The sequence below is a fragment of the Saccopteryx bilineata genome, chromosome 1, assembly GCF_036850765.1.
Source record: "Saccopteryx bilineata isolate mSacBil1 chromosome 1, mSacBil1_pri_phased_curated, whole genome shotgun sequence".
Classification (NCBI taxonomy): Eukaryota; Metazoa; Chordata; class Mammalia; order Chiroptera; family Emballonuridae; genus Saccopteryx; species Saccopteryx bilineata.
The window spans coordinates 361,034,726-361,055,291 of NC_089490.1; the positions used below are offsets into that span (position 1 = coordinate 361,034,726).

The window sequence follows — 20,566 nt, forward strand, 5'->3', positions numbered from 1 at the left end:
AAAAAATTTTTAAGTGTAAGGTAACAAAACAGAGCCAAAATGCCACAGTATGTTGAACAGCTACAGACAGATGGAAACCACACACTAAATACCGGCAATCTTTAATGTACAGATGACTTAAAAATAACTCGTGCAGACCCCTGGCCCCAAGTGATCACGGCAGGGCAGGTGCAGTTCTGGTGACATATGCCCCCTACTTTCCCTCGTCTATCACTACCCAGCCTAGTGGAGACCGTCCCCTTACCCCAGGCCTATTCCTTCCCTAGAGCTACCAACATGTTTTGTGACAAACCTAGTTCCACAGTCAGGGCAGAAAGACACCCTGGTAAGAGAGGGAAGAGAATCTCGGCTCGCTGCGAGCAGCCTTGCCATCATTTCCCAGACCCAGGAACACAGTCTTCCTAGAAGTAGAAAGGCTGGGAGGAGCAGTACAAAGAGTCTACTGGCTAACTCTCAATAAATATAATTAGGTTTAGAAACAGCCCAAAGAAATAAAAAATAAACCTAAAAATAGATGGACTGTTACACAGTTTGTACAAGTTTGAAATGAAGATGAAATGTTTTACCTTAACTTTATAATAATGCAGATTTGAAAAGGACCTAGCAAGTGAAATTTATTCTATGTCAAGTATCATCAGTAAAATTTCTAAATTTTAGCATTAGAACAATATTCTCATAACTCCATGATTTAAACTTAGTATACCTTCAATAAAATTTTACAAATCAAAGGTTATGTTTTAACTATTTAACTACAAAATGGAAGAATGTCCTCAGTGCTGTTGATCAAGCAACTTTTCCTGGTGTTTGCACATTTTAAACAAAATCTTAAGAATCTCTTACTATAAGGTTATACAAAAATAAAAGAAAACTTAAATACTAGCAAAGGTTAGGAAACAATTTCAACACTTTTACTCCAGAAGCAGGGTAAACAAATAAAGACCTAAAAGAAATAAAGACACAAAAAGAAACCCCCAAGTAATGTAGAGCCTGCATTAACTGACATCTGACATTGTTTCCCTCATCCACAGAAACATGAGTGAACAATACATACCAAACTCTTCTTTAATGAGACGTGAAATAGAAGGGGAAAGAAACAAGTGAGTATAGACCAGCCTGCAACCAAATACTAAAAACATTCTTTTCTTGCTGGTTACCAGTGCTAGAGCTAACCAATGTGAGAAATTAACAGTCATGAACAGGACTTAGAAAAAAATCAAATACTGCAATTTAAATCAGATCCATTTCCTAAATGAAGGTAATTTAGCACGAATACTGAATAAATTAGGCCTTTAGGAGTAAATGTAAGATTGTCTAACTAAATTAGAGTTTTGGATGTTACCCAAGAATTACAACATCTGAACTGAGCTGGTACCAATACTAGCCTCCTTATACAGTCCCCTGAACTTCTGTGTAAAAAACGTGAAAATTTAATTTCCCCAAATCGACTTCCTTTTTATTTCTTACCTATTGTGACTTCTGTCAAAACTGTGCTGAGTGTATCAAACTGAGCATGGTTTTTTTGATCACAGCACTTTGAACAGTTTCATTAAAGACATCCATTCACTTACATAAAACAAACTGGTTTCCCCAGCACAAAATTCCATCTCACCTGTCTTTGATGATCCAGATCTGCTTTGTTACCAATTAAAATCATTGGAAATTCATCCCGGTCCTTTACTCTGAGAATCTGTCTTTGAAACTTATAGATTTCTTCAAAACTAAAAACACAAAAATAAATTAATCCATTTGACCAAGTATTAGCATCATTACATGTCCCATTTAGTATTCTGTTTCTTTTCCTTTTTCCATAAAAAACACAAAATCCAGATTCAACAAAACAGTGGTCTAGACTGAAGAGCAGATCTGCATTTAACACTGATACAAACCTGCCTCTATCTGTGACTGAAAAGACCAACAGGAAACCCTCGCCAGTTCTCATGTACTGTTCTCTCATAGCTCCAAATTCCTCTTGTCCTGCTGTATCTAGAACTAAAAAAAAACAACAGATGTAACTGTGCTCCTGTTTTCATTTTACAACCAGAGTCCCCACAAAGGCAGGCCCCATTAATGTGGGTCCTTTAGAGAACATCATACTTAGTGTGATAAAGAAATGGCATCTCCTTTTAGTACTTTATTCTCAATACTAAAGACAAATATATTCTAATGGCAGCCAGTTTCAATGTTATTTTCATCAGTACAAGTTGGTTTTGTAGTTAGAATATATTAATGTACCAATTAACAAAGTTAAAAATATCAAATACATCTAGGCAGATGGAATCAGGTAACCTCAGAAATCATTTGAAGTATGTTTATCTCTTCCATGTAAAGAACTGAAAAATATACCAATAAATCCAAAAGGAAATTTTGCTCTACTCCCCAAGGACCATACTTAAAGTGCAGGTGCTAATGTATTTGTTCAGCTCCATGAACGAAAGAATTGTACATGTTAAAGAACAGGTCTTTCACCTGACCAGGCAGTGGCGCAGTGGATAGAACATAGAACTAGGATGCAGAGGACTCAGGTTCAAAACCCCGAGGTTGCCGGCTTGAGTGCAGACTCATCTGGCTTGAGCATGGGATCATAGACATGATCCTATGGTCACTGGCTTCAGCTCAAAGGTTGTTGGCTTGAAGCCCAAGGTCACTGGCTTGAGCAAGGGGTCACTTGCTTTGCTTTAGCACCACCCCTCCCTGTCAAGGCACATACAGTAAGAGGAAGTAGTCAATGAACAACTAAGGTGCCCAATGAAGAACTGATACTTATCATCTCTCTCCCTTCATGTCTGTCTGTCCTTCTCTCTGACCCTCTCTCTGTCACAAAAGAAAAAAAGAACAGGGCTTTCTTTTGTGGAGAGGTAAAACATTTGCCAAGCAAAAAGCACTATTTGCCAGAGCCTCTGTGCTATAAATTTTAAGAAACTAACAAATACAGTAGCTCTTCTTTATTTACTTCACTCATTTTAAGCTTTGCCAGAAGGTAGCAAGAAAAAAATCCTTACACATTCTAAATCAAAATTACAGCGGCCAGGCCCTGGCCATTTGGCTCAGTGGTAGGGTCAGCCCAGCGTGTGGATATCCCAGGTTCAATTCCTGGTCACAGTACACAGGAGAGGTAAACATCTGCTTCTCCACTCATCCCTATCCCCTTCTCTCTCTTTCTCTCATTCTCTTCCCCTCTCACAGCCATAGCTCGATTGGTTCTAGCACACATTGGCCCCAGGCACTGAGGATGGCTCCATGGAACCTCCACCTCAGGTGCTAAAAATAGCTCAGTTGCAAGCATGGTCCCAGGTACACAGAGCATCATCAGCCCCAGACAAGGTTGCCAGGTAGATCCCGGTTGAAGTACATGTGGAAGTCTGTATCTCTATCACCCCTCCTCTCGCTTTCAAAAGAAGAAAACAAATTACAGCAGCCAGAGAGCGAGAGAGGTAGAAGAGTTAGTCTATTAATAGCTGTGGACAAGGACTGACAAAAGACTGCTCACATTCCTGTGTATCTGTTGGGATTTTGGATTAATTTTCAAGTGGCTATTTCCCCAATAGTCCAAAAGAGAATAGCAGCTTCACAGGACTCCAAGAGCCTCCACTTCTTATTTACACATGAACTTTCCAATGGGCTGCCACCGCAAATCCACAGGAGCTGCTAACACCTCTTCCTTGCAGACTCTGAGCCGATGCCAGAACTGGCCCGCCTCACTCTATCCTATCCCCTCTGTCTAGAGATAATGTGAATCCCTTTCAGAACTGCTTATGTGCCTGACCAGGCAGTGGCGCAGTGGATAAAGCGTCGGACTGGGATGCCGAGGACCCAGGTTCAAGATCCCAAGGTCGCCAGCTTGAGTGCGGGCTCATCTGGTTTGAGCAAAAGCTCACCAGCGTGGACCCAAGGTCGCTGGCTCAGCAAGGGGTTACTCGGTCTGCTGAAGACTCATGGTCAAGGCACATATGAGAAAGCACTCAATGAACAACTAAGATGTCTCAATGTGCAACAAAAAACTAAAGATTGATGCTTCTCATCTCTCTGTTCCTGTCCGTCTGTCCCTATCTATCTCTCTCTGTCTCTGTAAAAAATAAAAAATAAAAAAAAAGAACTGCTTACATCTTTCTCCCCTGCAATTAATCTATAAAACCACTTGCAAAACTCCAGGATGATATGTTGTCTTGCCTACCTGGCCGTGTTGCTGGTGGTTTAGACTCCACGCCCCAAGAATTGTCTTTTTTTGCTAGCAATGGCCTAATAAACCCTTTTTTTTAAATGATTTTCAGCCATGGAAGCTAAAATTTACTGTTTAACAATAGGAAGAGCTGAAACCTCATGTTTTTTACAAATGTCCCAATAAATACAATTTCAAATTACAATGTTACAATACTAGTTTCACCAGAACAAGATCAATCCTGGTACTGTTTTCCATTACATTTACTGAGGAATATTTAAATTCCCTAATATACAGATTCATCAATCAAAACTAATGAAAGAGATGGGCTTATATGCAAGATCATTTAATATTTTATCATATATTTTTTAATATTTAAATTATATTTAACCTAGAAAAACATCAACTTAGTTTTGTAAAATGAGATATGAGAACCACCAAATAAAGGAAGATTACTTACTATCTAGCCGGGCTGCTCTGTCATCTATCACGCACTGCTTTGTGTAGGAATCCTCGATGGTTGGATCATAATCCGTTACAAAATAGGACTGTAAGAAAAATTATCTTATTTTAAAATTTATGTCTGCCTATACAAGGACCAGTGTAACTTTATCAAATCCCACATATCCAGAATTAGTCAAAACACTTTCATTCTATTAAGGTTTAGCTTTATTATGTCAATTTCCCATTAAATGAAGTCTGTTTAGAGCAGCTTCCAAGAAAAAAAAAATTATGTATCTCTGAATTTTCATATCTGAAATATTCATGAAGACTGTAAAAGAGCTGCAGTTTTTTCATAACATATAAATATTGATTGAAGAATCTAAATCTCAAGAAAAACCCAGTAAATTAAAATTCAGGTCTACCTGCAACCTGACGGTGAGCATCAGCCCTAAGAACAAAATAGTCAAACAGACGGAGGCAACAAAGAGAGGCCTGGGAGATTCCGAGTCCCATCTCCGCTCCTGCCTTGTCTTTGTCCTCTCTCATCTGCCTTGTGTGTTATCACAGGAGTAAGGCTTCAGGATTCTTTCATTTACAGGGATCTCAATCTTATTCTTTCACTGATTTTTTTTTTTACCTTAACTTTGATTTCCCTCTTTTGTTAGCAAAGCCTCCCAATTATTCTCCTCTGAAATCGTCACCAGCAAAAAGGACAGTTCAGGTGGCATTCAAAAAGGGATTTGTTAATCTTACTTAACAAACCACTAAAATGTTTGTGCACTACACTTCACAATTTTTCTTTAAAAAAAAAGAAACAACAGCAACAACAAGCATCTGGGAGAGCTTGGGTCCCCGTTTTTGCAGGTCGCAAAACTAGGACACTGACATCATCCTGCTTTTGTTCTGAGTATCTTTCTCCTTCACTCTCCCTCCCTCCTGACTTCCTCAAAGCCCATTTTCCCACTAGCTCATCACAGAGTCTGAGGGAAGGGCTTGGAAGAAGGCAGTTTACTGCTAAGAACCAACACCACGGTGTTCAGCCATCCTGACAGTTGGACCTGCTTGGCTCCAGGGACACAGCATTCTGGGCCTGGTGACCTATGCAAACTCCAAACAGCGACTCAGAGACAGGCACTTTGCACAGAACAGTAAAGAAACCCCTGGTTTGGGGAGGGCAGAGTGGGAAGGGAGAGACTACTGATCTGCTTCCTACCATGACTTTACATATTTATTTTATTTTTGAAGGACACTTTCCACATTTATATTTTAGAATTAACTTTATCACAAAATTCAGTATCCATAATCCTATTTCCCTTTTGATGGTTTCACTTAAACACATGATTTATTGAAGAAAGTCTATAAAGGAAATATTTTCCAACAGGAGCAGCTTTGAGTAGAAAGCCATTTCCATCACCACCTCACTCCCCTTTTAAAAATAAACAGGTATCAGCCCTGGCCTGTTGGCTCAGTGGTAGAGCGTCGGCCTGGCGTGCAGGAGTCCCAGGTTCAATTCCCAGCCAGGGCACACAGGAGAAGCGCTCATCTGCTTCTCCACCCTTCCCCGTCTCCTTTCTCTGTCTCTCTCTTCCCCTCCCGCAGCCAAGGCTCCAATGGAGCAAAGTTGGCCCGGGCACTGAGGATGGCTCTGTGGCCTCTGCCTCAGGCGCTAGAATGGCTCTGGCCACAACAGAGCAACGCCCCAGATGGGCAGAGCACCCCCCCTGGTGGGCATGCTCGGTGGAGCTCAGTTGGGCGCATGCGGGAGTCTGACTACCTCCCCGTTTCCAACTTCAGAAAAATACAAATAAATAAATAAAATAAAAATAAGCAGGTATTAGCCCTGGCCAGTTGGCTCAGAGGTAGAGCATCAGACTGATGTGTGGAAGTCTCAGGTTCGATTCCCGGCCAGGGCACATAGGAGAAGCACCCATCTGCTTCTCCAACCTTCCCCGTCTCCTTTCTCTATCTCTCTCTTCCCCTCCCACAGTCAAAGCTCCACTGGAGCAAAGTTGGCCCGGGCGTTGAGGATGGCTCCATGGCCTCTGCCTCAGGTACTAGAATGGCTCCGGTTACAGCAGTGCAACACTGCAGCTGGGCTGAGCATCGCCTTCTAGTGGGCATGCCGGGTGGATCCCAGTCAGGCGCATGCGAGAGTCTGTCTGCCTCTCCGCTTCTAACTTTGGAAAAATACAAAAAAAATAAAATAAACAGGTATCAACATAATCATGACCTTACTTCTTGGCCACACCTCTTCAAAAAGTAAATACAACTGGCAACTATAGTCTTTGTACTGGCTACTCTAAACAACTTAAAACTGCAGTCTTTCACCAAGCATGTTGGATAAAGCATGCTGTTTATATCTTTTTAAGATTAGTTTCCTGAAACATGTTTCTCCACAGCAGTCTGATACCTCCTGCCATGCTTTCATTTCACAAAACCTGCATTTCATTGAGTATTCCCAGTATATGTGTAAATGTGCTGAAATGTGCCCCACTCTCCCTCCCACTTATCTGGTAGCATAATGGACAAATATTAAATATTTTTCCAATGTCCGGGTCATGCCTAATAGCTAGAATTCTTTCAGTGTGATAGGTTCCCTTTGTATTGTGAGACCAAATTAAAACATTACACTTCCAGAAGTCTGGTGATTTAAGCAACTTTGAGGGCCATTAGAATAAATTTAGTGGCTGTGGAAGTCTCATGTTTTCTTTGGATGGCTTGGTTCTTGAAACACAGTCTTAAAGTTGTAAGAATTTTGGCACTTTGCTATCTAACACTGGCAAGCTTTTATTCCATTAATATTAATTTTTAAAACAAATTAATTGTTGGAATATATGGATATTTAGGTCCACATATCAATCTTTGCTGTGTCCAGTTTTAAAAATTTGTCTGTACAGCCCGTCATCTTATTATTGTAGATTTTAAAGAGTCTAAATTCTTGTTTGTTTTGGGGGGGTTTTTTTGGTGTTTTTTTGCATTTTTCCGAAGCTGGAAACAGGGAGAGACAGTCAGACTTCCGCATGTGCCCGACCGGATCCACCCGGCACGCCCACCAGGGGCGACGCTCTGCCCACCAGTGGGCGATGCTCTGCCCCTCTGGGGCGTCGCTCTGCCGCAACCAGAGCCACTCTAGCGCCTGGAGCAGAGGCCAAGGAGCCATCCCCAGCGCCCGGGCCATCTTTGCTCCAATGGAGCCTTGGCTGCGGTAGAGGAAGAGAGAGACAGAGAGGAAGGCGCGGCGGAGGGGTGGAGAAGCAACTGGGCGCTTCTCCTATGTGCCCTGGCCGGGAATCGAACCCGGGTCCTCCGCACGCTAGGCCGACTCTCTACCACTGAGCCAACCGGCCAGGGCAAGAGTCTAAATTCTTATTGAAAGCATCTTCCTCCTCATAAACATCCATCCTAAGGAACACTGATAGGACAAGGGTCTCAAGGTCTGGGCAAGACAGAGCTTGGGCTATAAATCCCGTTTCCTTTACTTACTGCAAGTAAATAAATCTACCTTGTGACAACTACATCTCTTTCTTGAATAGAACACCCCAAGGAGCAAACTACTTGAGTTTGGTAACAACATCACTCTGGGCCTGTCACAGAATCAAGGACCCCTTTTCCCCTCTCATATTTCTAATAAGACACAGGTCAGAATGTGCCTAAAAGAGAGCATTCATCATGTGCAGGTTAACAAATATAATCATTATCTCCCACCAAAAAGATGCACTATCTTTTGTTGCTTAAACTTGGGTACCAGATATTTGATCTCCAACAAGAAATCAGGCTCTGGTGATAGAAGTACTGGACTGAATTCTAACTCTACTTGCTGACTGTGGAACCTGAGGCAAATGACTTTACCACTCTAACCTTTAGCTTCTTAAAATAGCAGAGTAACAAAACCTGGTGGAACAGATAAAATGAAGTAATACATATAAAGTGCCAAGACATACTGATGATCCATCAACATTAACCATAATATTCACTGCATTATTTTTGTCACATGGTTAGATGATATAAACTAGTGTTTTGACTCAAGTATAAAGATTTGCTAATCCCAGGAACAGCTGGAATAATTCCAATCCTAGATATCCCACAGACCAACCATGGGATTTGGTATCCAAAATGTCGTGAATCAAGATAAAAAGCTCCCCTCCCTTGCTCCTCTGGGGTTTTGGAAATGTTTTCTGGATCCGAGCTGTAATTGCGGGCATATAATATACATGTATATATATGTAAAAATTCATCAAGCTGTACATTTAAGGTAAATGTACTTTTTTGCATGATACAAATTATACCTAAATTACACAAATGGCTCCTCCATTGCTTATAGGATTCAGTACTTTGTGCACATCGCATACAAAGCCTTTTAGTTTGATCTATGCTGTTCCCCACTCAAAGACTTATTTTTCACTACTTGAAATCCTTCAGCCGATTGCTCTTGCTCTCTTGGTTTCATTCATTTACTCGGCAGCTATTTATGGTGCATCCCAGGGACAAAGTTCCTACTTTTACAGAGCCCATTGCTGCTTTTTGCACAATATCCAGTAACTGTGCTGTGACTGGAGATGAGGAGAAAGAGGAGTGTTAAGTGTATTGGCCAAACAACAGAAATAGCATGAAATGCCAATACCGTGCTTATTCAGAAGGCAACAAAACGTAAGGGGTTAATACTGCAATCATGTATAGAACTAGTGTACATTCATCTATAAACATAAGGACCCAGAAATTTGCCAGAAAACAGTCTCTCTCTTGAGGTTGAAAAATGTTACCAACCACAGTCCAGAAAGGATATTCTGTAGCAGAAACAAACAAACAAAAACAAGCACAGTATTGCACTGGGGAAGATAGTAGAGATTCAGCCAAGGACAGGATAGAGAATGGACTAAGAGTTCAGAACACATGCTTCAGTGGGGGAAGAGGTGCCCGCGTGGGGGGTGGGGGGGTGGGGATAGATCATATGCTTTCTTGATATCACAGAAAGGATGCATGGAGAAGGATCCTAACCAGAAAGAAAGGGAATGCCTCCTTTTAAAGTGCAGGATGCTTCCAGGTAGTAGGAAGGGCAAATGGACCTAAGTCTCCTTAAGGTTGTTAGGAGTTGTAGAGGAAAGTTTAGGATTAGGAAAGCTCTCCCATTCAGACAGGGACATCTATTTCCCCTGATAAAATCTGGTCTGAGTAAGGTTGTCAGTAGCCTTTAGTAACGCAAGAACATTATGCTGTGATAGCAGGAATATTATTCCTGATTACACACCACTAGATTGCACAACGGGAGCTCTGCTTGGCCAACTCACTATCTTCCCATTCAAAGAAGCTGCCTTGGGGGAAAAAAGAGGGGGGAGGGAAGGAATGAGAAAGAACTGACGCAACTTCTGCATTCAGTGAGCAAGGGGAACAACCCACTTTCTCCTGCTGCCAAGCTACTGGTGAAAGTGTAGTTCCCAAGCACTGCCACAGAGCGGTGCCTGGTCTGTGCCCCGGGACAGAAACAGGAAAACCAGCACACTGACTACCCGTGCATATAATGACCGGAGGCCAGATCTACTGGGCCATTGGGGAGCTGTAGACATATAACAGAGCATTTCTGAGCACAGCATCATTCTCAGGAGTCTTGGGAGCCCTCTAAAAACATGGGATGCAGAAAGGGAGGGGAAAAGGAGAGAGGAGGGGAAGGAAACTGATGAAACCATATAGAAAAACCCTGCTAACTACTGAATCTGGGTGATGTATATATGAGTGTGCATTATACTATTCTCTCTACTTGTGCATGTATTTGCCAGTTTTCATATGAAGCTCGTTTTTTTAAATCTGTGAGTAGCACATAAGAACTACAGAAAGGGTCAGCCCAAGGGAAGAAGGGATGCTCTAACCCTGTGCTTTCTTAACACTCTGCTCAAGATCAACTCCCTTAGAAGCCTAACTTTTTATTCTTGGTCGGAATATTTCCCAGAGTTCTTTATATTTTATTTTTTATTTTTACTATTCATCCTTTCTTCCACCTGGCTAGAATATAAACTCAGTGGAGACACAGATTTTTGTCAGAGATAAAGTGACTTGCCTAGCATTTAAACAGCAAATCCCTGGCAGATACAGGACTAAAATCAAAGTTTCCCGGCTCCCTGGCCAATGCTCCTTCTCCTTTTTTTCCTCTCCTTTTGAGAGTTAAATGACACCTACACTTCAGCTCCATTGTTCTCATAAAAAAAAAAAAAGAAGAAGTGGGCCCTGGCCGGCTGGCTCAGTGGTACAGCATCAGCCTGGCGTGCAGGAGTCCCAGGTTTGATTCCTGGCCAGGGCACACAGGAGAAGCGCCCATCTGCTTCTCCACCCCTCCCCCTCTCCTTCCTCTCTGTCTCTTTCTTCCCCTCCCGCAGCCAAGGCTCCAATGGAGCAAAGTTGGCCCGGGCACTGAGGATGGCTCCATGGCCTCTGCCTCAGGTGCTAGAATGGCTCTGGTCGCAACAGAGCAACACCCTAGATGGGCAGAGCATCGCCCCTGGTGGGCATGCTGGGTGGATCCCGGTCGGGCACATGCGAGAGTCTGTCTGACTGCCTCCCCCGTTTCCAGCTTCAGAAAAATACAAAAAAAAAAAAAAAAAAAGAAGTATCCTAATCACAGTAACAGCAGTCATCCTGTATTTATTTAGCATTTAACACATGGCAAGCAGCTTATAACATTAAATTATGTTATGTGACACATAGGATACTTTCCCATTTAATTTTTTTAAATTTTTCATGTTTATTTTATTGATTTTAGAAAGAGAGAAAAGGAGAGAGAGAGACAGAGACAACAGAAACATTGATGTGTTCCTATATGTGTCCTGACCGGGGATTGAACTGACAACCTCTGTGCTGTATCATGATGATCTAGCCAATAGAGCTGTCCGGTCAGGGCTCCCAATTAATTTTTACAACAAGGTCATCATCTCTGGCGCCTTCACTCAGGTTGGAGCTGCAGGAGCCCGTGCTCTCTCAGGAGGGCCTGTGTGTTTCCTGGAAGAGCCCCTCAGCGGAGACCCTCCACGTGCGCGTTCCCAAGGCCTAGGTGAGGCCTGGCCACTGACACTCCCAACTCTCTGTCCTTGGGGTTTCCATGGGCACCTCCTCCTGGTCTACACCTCCTCCTAGGCGGCCAGGCATAGCGTCCCTTTTTAGAAGGCTTTCAGCTGGTTCCATCCAGAAGCTCTGAGAAACACTACAGTCTTCTAAAGTTTGGATTCCTAACCAAATACATAGCCCGGCCCCCTTTTTCCTTTCCGCTCTATCGATTCAGAGTCACACGCTAATCCGAATCCTCCCCAACAAAAGAGATACATGTCAAGTTCTCAGAATGATCCTGTTAGCACTTATCCTATCATCAGGCTAAAATGAAGGGTTATGATATAAGCAAGGCATCCTCTCTTCTCCGCAAAGTGTGAAGGTGGGAAAGGACAAATAACATACCTCATATGGACCATACTCTCCAGAAACACCTTCAACTCAGAACCCTTCGCATTTCACACTCCTACTTCCTGGAGATCAGGTATGGGCTAAATGTGCAAAACCAATTTAAGGTCACATTCTATGCTTGTCCTTGGAATAAAAGGGTGACTTGGCAACTATTACTTTATTCTCAGCCTTTAGGGCTTCAAGAGAAACTAAAGAAAGGTTAGAGTTCCAGTTAAAATCCAGTTATATACATCTGATCATATTTGATGTATCCAAGGCCTACCTCATGCTTTTTAGAAGTTCCTTTCACAGGAGTTAAGCAACGTACCTTGTACACAGAACCTCAAAATACGGGCTGCTGGAAAACTCAACATCATAAAGATTGTAATGAGGAGTTAGGAATTAATGTCCCAAAAGCACAGCAAGGACGTGGTTAGCTGTCAGTAGCCTCTATTTGCTAAAACAAGAGCAGTACAAATTCCTCTGGTAACACTAGAGAAGACTGCAGCAACTCCAGGCAGCTGGGGCCAGAGCCCGGCTCCTCCTGGTGTCACTTTTTAACAGCAGCTGTCAGGTCACAGAGAACCTTTGTTCCCTGCAACACCCTCTCTTATTTTTATGTCAAATGTTTCCAATATGCTTGTTATTCCTTCACTCAAGTACTTATTTCTTTCCTGACTAAAATTAATATTTCATTTAATCTAACATGTATAATTACAGAGATCTCCATTATTTCTCCTCCAGAACTCGAATGCAGAATCAAAAAGCTACACTGAGCCCAGTAATCTTCTTGGTTGTTTGGTTTTTTTGTAACAAAAGGTAGGCCTCTGTGTGATTTCTGTACAATCTCAGCGACGTGGATGTCTTGGACATTTGGTTGCTAATCAATGGGCCTGGTATACAACAAGCAAAAGTACAGAACAAACTGGTTCTTTTATTACAAAAGTTTGTTTCTAAGTCAGTAGTCATTTCTCCAGAGAAAAATCTGTTTAGGTCCAATGGCCAGACCACAAAAACTACCATTGGAATATGGTCCTGAGACAATATTAACCCGGAGTTCTAACGTCTGAAGCAGAGTCACATTTGGAAATGGGGGAGGGGGAGAGAGATTTCATTTCCTTTCCCAGAGTACAGGGCCAACCCTAAGCTACTTATAAGGAAGAAAAACTGTCTTTGGGGTACCCTTTCTACACCCTGCCTCCTCATCCTGCCCCACCTCCCCACTACGACACTCTTATCCGACCTTTTGCCTCATTCTGATAAAATACTGGGTACAAAACCACTGACCTCTTTCTCTGCTGTTCCTTCCACTCTGAAATTAAAACAAACAGCTCCCTCAAGAAAGCTAATCTCATCCCGAGGCACAAGGTGAAAAAATTATCAGTCTAAATTAGAGCGCGCTGCAGTATGAAAAGAGCTTGCTCCCGCCCTTCCAGCAATGCTTGCTGGCCTAACAAACAACATTCTAAACCAAAATGAATCTTTAGTAATATGTTGAGTACAGGTGAGAAAAGAAAAGCTTCAGACTGTGAAGGGGAAATTATTCAGAGGGGTCAACCAACATTTCATGTCAGCTCCTCAAAGGGAGCTCTCGCTTCTTCAACGCTTTTATCCTTCCAAACCCATAGGCTTTAAAAGGAAAGAAGAAAAGACAAAGGTTTTCCTCTTCTTTCTGTTCCTTTCACAACACTACAGCTTGTAAAGCTGACCTACTGCGTGGACAAGACCACGCAAACATGTTGGTTCATAATACCAGGGGAGTGATTTTTGAAAACTGTCAAATGAGGAAAGGAACCTACCACGGCTACAGCCACTCTTCTTATATACAAATCACTTGTAGGCACTAAAAGCTTCACTGAAGGGCAGCCTGCATAACTACACATTTATTCATCCTTTAGAGCTGGCGCATCTTGAAAACATTCAGCAACAATAAGCCAGAGGCCTCTATCATGGAGCAGGAAAAGTTTATTTCCCTTGCATGACATTAATAGTTATTTGTTTGCTCTCATCTCCCAATTATTAGTCTTCTTACAACATGTAACACATAAAGCCCATATGAAATTTTAAGGATAAGAATAAACCATTTTTTCAAAGTACAATGATGACTGGGACAGAGTAACAGATACAATGAGAAGGCCTATGTATGATATGTAGACATCAAATAAGTATCTCACATCATCCCCATGAGAAATCTGAATAAATCTCCTGACATCCCCTTTCTGCACCAAGGCACAAGTCTTTATTGTGTCTCTTGGCTCTTGCCTGGAATTTGCACATGCACCCCATCCTTTCCATCCAGACAACGACTCCCTTAGTTAAGTTAGCATTCCTTACCTCCACCTCACGTGGACCACAGATGCCTAAACAATATAGAGAGGGGCCTCAGTGGGGACCTTTAAATGAACAAGACAGCTCCTGACTTCTAGGGGCATGCAACATCCAGGCATAAGCTGGGTCCTATGTGTGTATCCGTTCTTTCTGTATCAGGGTCCTCCCCACAATGGGGTTCGTTAGATCCTCTAGTGCAGGGTCAGCCTCTAAAACAGACTTCAGGGTCTACTTCCTACTTCAGGCAGGAAGCAATTTCAACCATTACAAGATCAACAAAGTCTCAGTATTGTTAGCTTTGTTATTCGTCTGACCTTGGCAATGTTGATAACTGCTTGTTTTATTCCCAAACCCCAATATCATCATTTCTCCTCCCTCTTCTCAAGGATTTTCCTAATCAACAGGTGTTTCAGCTCTTCTAATTCAGCTTCTTCTACTCTGAACCCTTGACATATGCTGATAATCTGCCAAATAACCCAGGTCATTCCAAGAACCAGGACCTCATTTTTTTGTTTGTACGTTCATCCAGGTTGTAGCATAAATCAATACTTCATTTCTCATTCCTCTTTATGAGATGCTATCTCATAAATACCATGCTACATTTTAGTCCATTCACTGGGTGATGGATAATCGGGTTATTTTGACTACTATGAACAATGCTGCCATGAGCATTCATATACAACCTTTTGTGTAAACATGCTTTTGTTTTTCTTGGGTATATACCTAGTAGTGGAATTGCGGGATCACACAGTAAGGCTATGTTTAACTTTTTGAGGCACTAGTTTTCCAAAGTGGCTGTGCCATTTTACATCCCCATCAGCAGTGTTGGAGGGTTCTGCTTTCTCAAGATCCTTCACCAACACTTGTTACTGAACATCTGTCTTTTTGATTCAAGCTATCCTAGTGGGTGTAAAGTGATATCTCCTTGAAGTTTTGATTGGCATTTCCATAATGAAATGTTGGTCATCTTTTCACATGCTTATTGGCCATCTGTATTCCTTCTTTGGAGAAATGTCTATTCCAATCTTTGCTCACTTTTAAATTGGATTGTCGTTTCATTGTTGAGTATAAGAATTCTTTATATATTCTGGATACAAATCCCTTAGCAGATCTGCAAATATCTTCTTCATAGTCATTATTTTAAACTCTTCCCACCCCAGTTCATAAATCTCAACCCTGGGCCAAAGTTCTCTTATCCAAAAACAATCTGCCATAATTACAACTTCCATAGTCCCAAATTTGCGTGTAATATCTGTTCCTGGACTTCACCAAGAGCTGTACTATCCTCCCCTTGTGTGGTGTATCTGCTGTGCTGACTACTTACCTAGAACAAAACTCCACTGCTATACACTCTCCTCTAACGCCCACCCAGCTCCTTCTCCCACCCTGAACTTTCCCCATCACATTGAATACTTCTACCAACACCACGCCCTAGCACAGTTCACTGTGTGTAGAATCACCCACTTGATCAATCGAGGTGCCACCAAATTGTAAGAAAAATGTCCCCAAACTACGGCCCGCGGGCCGCCTGCGGCCCCTTGAGGCCATTTATATAGCCCCCCGCCGCACTTCCGGAAGGGGCACCTCTTTCATTGGTGGTCAGTGAGAGGAGCACTGTATGTGGCAGCCCTCAACGGTCTGAGGGACAGTGAACTGGCCCCCTGTGTAAAAAGTTTGGGGACCCCTGTTGTAAGACCATCACTATTTTATGTGCCAAGAAATAAAATAAAATAAAAATATGCCAAAACAACTAGGGCTCGTCTTGATATTGAAGATGCAAGGGCAGGGAGGAATGTGTGTATTAAACTCAATGATATACAGTAGTTCTAGACCACATGCTCTGTAAGGTGGGTGTTACTATTCTCATTTTACAGATGAGATTATTGAGGCTCTGCATTTAAGTTCAACAAAGTTCAACAACGTCAGTAGGTTGGTGGAACGGGGATCCAAATTCAGGTCTGACTCCAAAGCAACACTGCTTCCAATACACTTTAAATTTCCATATTAACATAAGAACATGTAGCGTGCACCAATTTAAAACAGAAATCCTGTTATTCTTAAAGTAAGCTATTTTAAAAATTATAAACTGCCCAATAGAGAAGACAAAGGCAGTTTCATTTAAAATGAAAACACTCCCATTTCTACATTAAGATTAATAATGGTCTAAGTATGGCAATATTAAAAATATGTACAAAAACATTTTCTTTGACCTAACAATTTTATTTCTAGAAATGTATTCTAATGATACATATGTGCCTATAAGCTAAAACTTGTACAAGGTCATTCATTATTGAATTGTTTTTCATTTAAAAGACTGGAAACAGCCTGACCTTTGGTGGCGCAGTGGATAAAGCGTAGACCTGAAAATGCTGAGGTCGCTGGTTCGAAACCCTGGGCTTGCTTGGTCAAGGCACATATGGGAGTTGATGCTTCCAGCTCCTCCCCCCTTCTCTCTCTCTCTCTCTCTCTCTGTCTCTCCCTCTCCTCTCTAAAATGAATAAATTAAAAAAGAATAAAATAAAAGACTGGAAACAACTTTAAATGACCTTTAGTAAATGAATGGTTAAATGATGAAACTTTCATTCAATATGAATGAAGTATTTAAAAAAAGATCTCCTGTACTAATATGGAGTAATCTGCAAGATACGTCATTAAATAAATATACCAAGTTTACATATTTCCTTTATATGTATAAAATATCTCTGGAAAGATATACAAGAAACTGATTAGTCTCAATTACCTGTGGAAAGAACTGGGTTGCTGGGAGGTCTGAGTGGGAGGGAAATATTTTTGTAAGTTTTGAAAGCTGAAATATGTGAATGAAAGAGGGAACCAAGGGAAAAGATCTACACAGATTAAATATAAACTCTTTAGTAATAAACGCAGAGCACAGGAGCATGAATAAACCTAGGTTCTAGTTCCCGCTCTACAACAAGATGAGTTCCTGGGAGAGTCAACCTTTTTTTAGCTCTTAGCAGTACATGAAGACTTTGCTCTTTTTCTCCTGAAAGTGGGTATGGGAAGAGAAGATACCTGAGGACTAAGAAGGGCTCCTAGTGGCTACCTGGGCTCAATTATTTAAAAAAACAAAAACAAAAAAAACCACAAACTGCGCTTCAAGAGAAGCCTCTGTGTGCTAACTGCCTGAGGACACTGTGTTTCTAACATCTGGGCCAGTCCTTATAAAAGAGTTCCGGGAGTTCTATTGCAACCAATGTGACTGAGGCTTTCCCCATCCAATCAGAGCAGCTCCATTCTGACCAATCACAGACCATGGGCGGGGTCTGTGTCTAGCAATCCAACTCCTCTCTAGCTCTAGGAGCAGGATAGAAGACTCAAGAGTGCCATTCCTTAACTGCAGCTGAAACACTGAAGATGTGTGTCTCACCAGAGCAGAGCAGAGCAGAACAGACCAGTGCCACGGAGCAGACCAGTGCAGACCAGCACTGAGCAGGGCAGACCTGGACAGAACAGAGCAGACGATAGGGAGCTGCCTAGCTACAGGAGGGGCCTGGCCCCAGGGCCGCCTGGTTCCCCAGCAGCCTCACAGCAGCCAAGCTGTAACTAGCTGTTTACAACAGTGCTGTTCTCACAGCTATGCTGTATTACCCTTGAGCAGTCTGCACTAAGGTTTCCTTCCTCGCCACACCCCAAATTGGGAATTCCTGTTGTTTGAATTGGTGCCAACTACTATTGGTTGACAATCTTTATGATCTCTTAAAAGATTCCAGCTGTCTAATTTCATTATGACATATATAGCTCCTACAGTGTGTCAAACATAATGTGTAGGAGCAATCAAGAATTTAAGTTTGTGGTATAATAGAAAGAATACCTGTATTTTAGACAGGAAAGGTTGCTTAAAGCCCTACCGCCTGCTACTTCCTAGCTGTAGGATTTGCAACAAATTGTATCACTGACATTAAGTTCTATTACCTGTAAAGTTGAGGTCTATAGATACTTTCACAGGTTTGTCACAAGGAACAAATAGGATACATGGAAGTTTTCTGAAATTTTTATACCACCATGTAAAATGCAAATTATTAATAAATGCAGCATCCACCCTTCAGATATTATGAAGTAGTGTAAGAAAGAGCATGGATTTTGGAGTCAGTCAGACCTGGATATCCCACTTAATTGCTATGTGACCTTAGGAAGGTTACTGAACCTCATAAATCTCAATTTCCTGACCTATAAGTTGGTCATAATGATTCTTACTTGAAAGGACTATTGTGAAGATTAAGTGACATTGTCAAGTACCCAGTACACTGTTTAGCTCAAAATGGGAATTTTGAAATTGGTTCTCTTCCTTTGCAAATTAGAAATGAAAGGCTGCCCCCCAAGCAGGTAGCTGACCTACTCACTTCTGGCTGTAACTTTTGCTACTCAGAGTCTGGTTATTTCCTTTTCATTCTCCTCTATCCACTGCTACCTACGAATCTTAATTCCCATTTTCATTTTTCAGAGAATAGTCTGTAGAAGCAAAACTAGAAGTAAAGAAAGTAGTCATATTCTACTAAACTTCCACAAGAATCTTCTTCCACTCAACCTACAAACACTAACTGACACCCACGTTGTGCCAGGAGCTGAGGATGAAGTCCCAATCTCAACGGGCTTGCAGTTTCTTCGAAGACGGACCATCAACAAATGAATAAATATAATATATCAGAGGGGGTGTGAATTCTGAAGAAAAATAAAGGTGGTTGACAGTGCGGGAACTGGAGGTGGAGGTGTGATATTGTAAGCAATGGCCACAGAAGGCTTCACTCACAATGTGGCATTTGAGGAGAGAAACCAAGGCCAATTGAGGGAGTGAGCTGCTATCGAGAGGAAGATCATTCTGGGCAAAGTGAACATGAAGTTAAAGACAGCAAAGTGAGCAATATGGGTAACACATCTGAGGAAAAGCAAGGAAGCAAGGCGGTCGGTACAGCCACAACAGAACAAACAGTAGTAGGGACAAGGCTAACAGAGTTCAGAATGTTATCAGCGAAGCACGCAGAGCCTTGCAGGCCATGGGAAAAACTTTGGATTTTATTCTTAATATAATGAATACCACTAGAGTTTGATGCTCTAATCTTCTACAGTGGCTGTTGCTTTCCTTTCCCAGACTTGCCAAGCAACTGACAAGATTTTGATACTTCCTTTCACAGGGATTAGCCAAGATCCATCCCACGGAGGCAATCAAAGCAGTGTGTATACACACATAGCTCACCATTGCTTACAATGCCTTTAAGATGTCATGGCAAGAGATTTCTATTGATTCAAAAGAGAGAAAAAAAGAAGACATTTTAAATTGCACTTAGGAAAATGTAGGTCAATTAAAGTTATTTCAATAGTGCATTTTTTTAAGTGACAGGAGGGGAGATAGAGAGATGGACTCCCTCATGAGCCCTGACCAGATCTGCCCAGCTACCCTGTCTTTGGCCAATGCTCAGACCAGTCGAGCTATCCTCAGCACCTGAGGCCAAGCTAGGACCAATTGAGCCACTGGATACAAGATGGGGAAGAGAGAAAGAAGGGGTAAAGGAAGGGAAAAAGAAGCCGATGGTCCCTTCTCATGTGTGCCCTAACCAGGGCTATCAAACCTTGGATGTTTGCATGCCAGGCCTACTCTCTATCCACTGAGTCACCAGGGAATAACACATTTTTAAATGTACTTGTTTTATAGGAATGTAACACTAAATGAAGGACATTAACACTACAAACTACCAAAGCTACACATACACATTTACATATACTCAAACAAGCTATTCAGGCAGCTTTCTTTGTTATTGTGAAGAACTATTAATAACCCAAATGTCTTTAATAGATAATGATTAAATGGACATGGTATATCCATTATGAAATAGTCAAGAGCCATTAAAAGGAATAAGATAAGGCCCTAGCTGGTTTGCTCAGTGGATAGAGTGTCAGCCCAGCACATGGATGTCCGGGTTTGATTCCCAGTCAAGACACACAAGAGAGGCAACCATCTGCTTCTCTCCCCCTTCTCTTCCTCTTCCCCTCCCACAGTCAGTAGCTTGATTCATAGGAACATCAGCCCCAGGTGCTGAGGATAGCTCAGTTGGCTAAAAATAGCTCAGCTGATTCAAGCATTGGCCCCAGATAGGGGTTGCTGGGTGAATCCTAGTTGGGCCACATGCAAGAGTCTGTCTCATTGTCTCCCCTCCTCTCGCTTAAAAAAAAAAAAAAAGGAATAAGATAAGTCTCCATGTATGG

At 41.9% G+C, this 20,566-nt stretch overlaps 1 protein-coding gene across 2 annotated transcripts in view; it reads right to left on the reverse strand.

Moving 5' to 3' along the window:
• RRAS2 (RAS related 2) overlaps positions 1-20,566 on the reverse strand; it is an 87,975-nt gene that overhangs the window by 13,309 nt on the left and 54,100 nt on the right. For both annotated transcript variants that reach the window (XM_066251011.1, XM_066251010.1), the window contains exons 2-4: positions 4,617-4,704; positions 1,887-1,989; positions 1,610-1,718 (exon numbers count right to left, since the gene is read on the reverse strand). In XM_066251011.1, the coding sequence (XP_066107108.1) occupies positions 1,610-1,718; positions 1,887-1,989; positions 4,617-4,704 (300 nt within the window). The remainder of the gene's footprint in view (positions 1-1,609; positions 1,719-1,886; positions 1,990-4,616; positions 4,705-20,566) is intronic.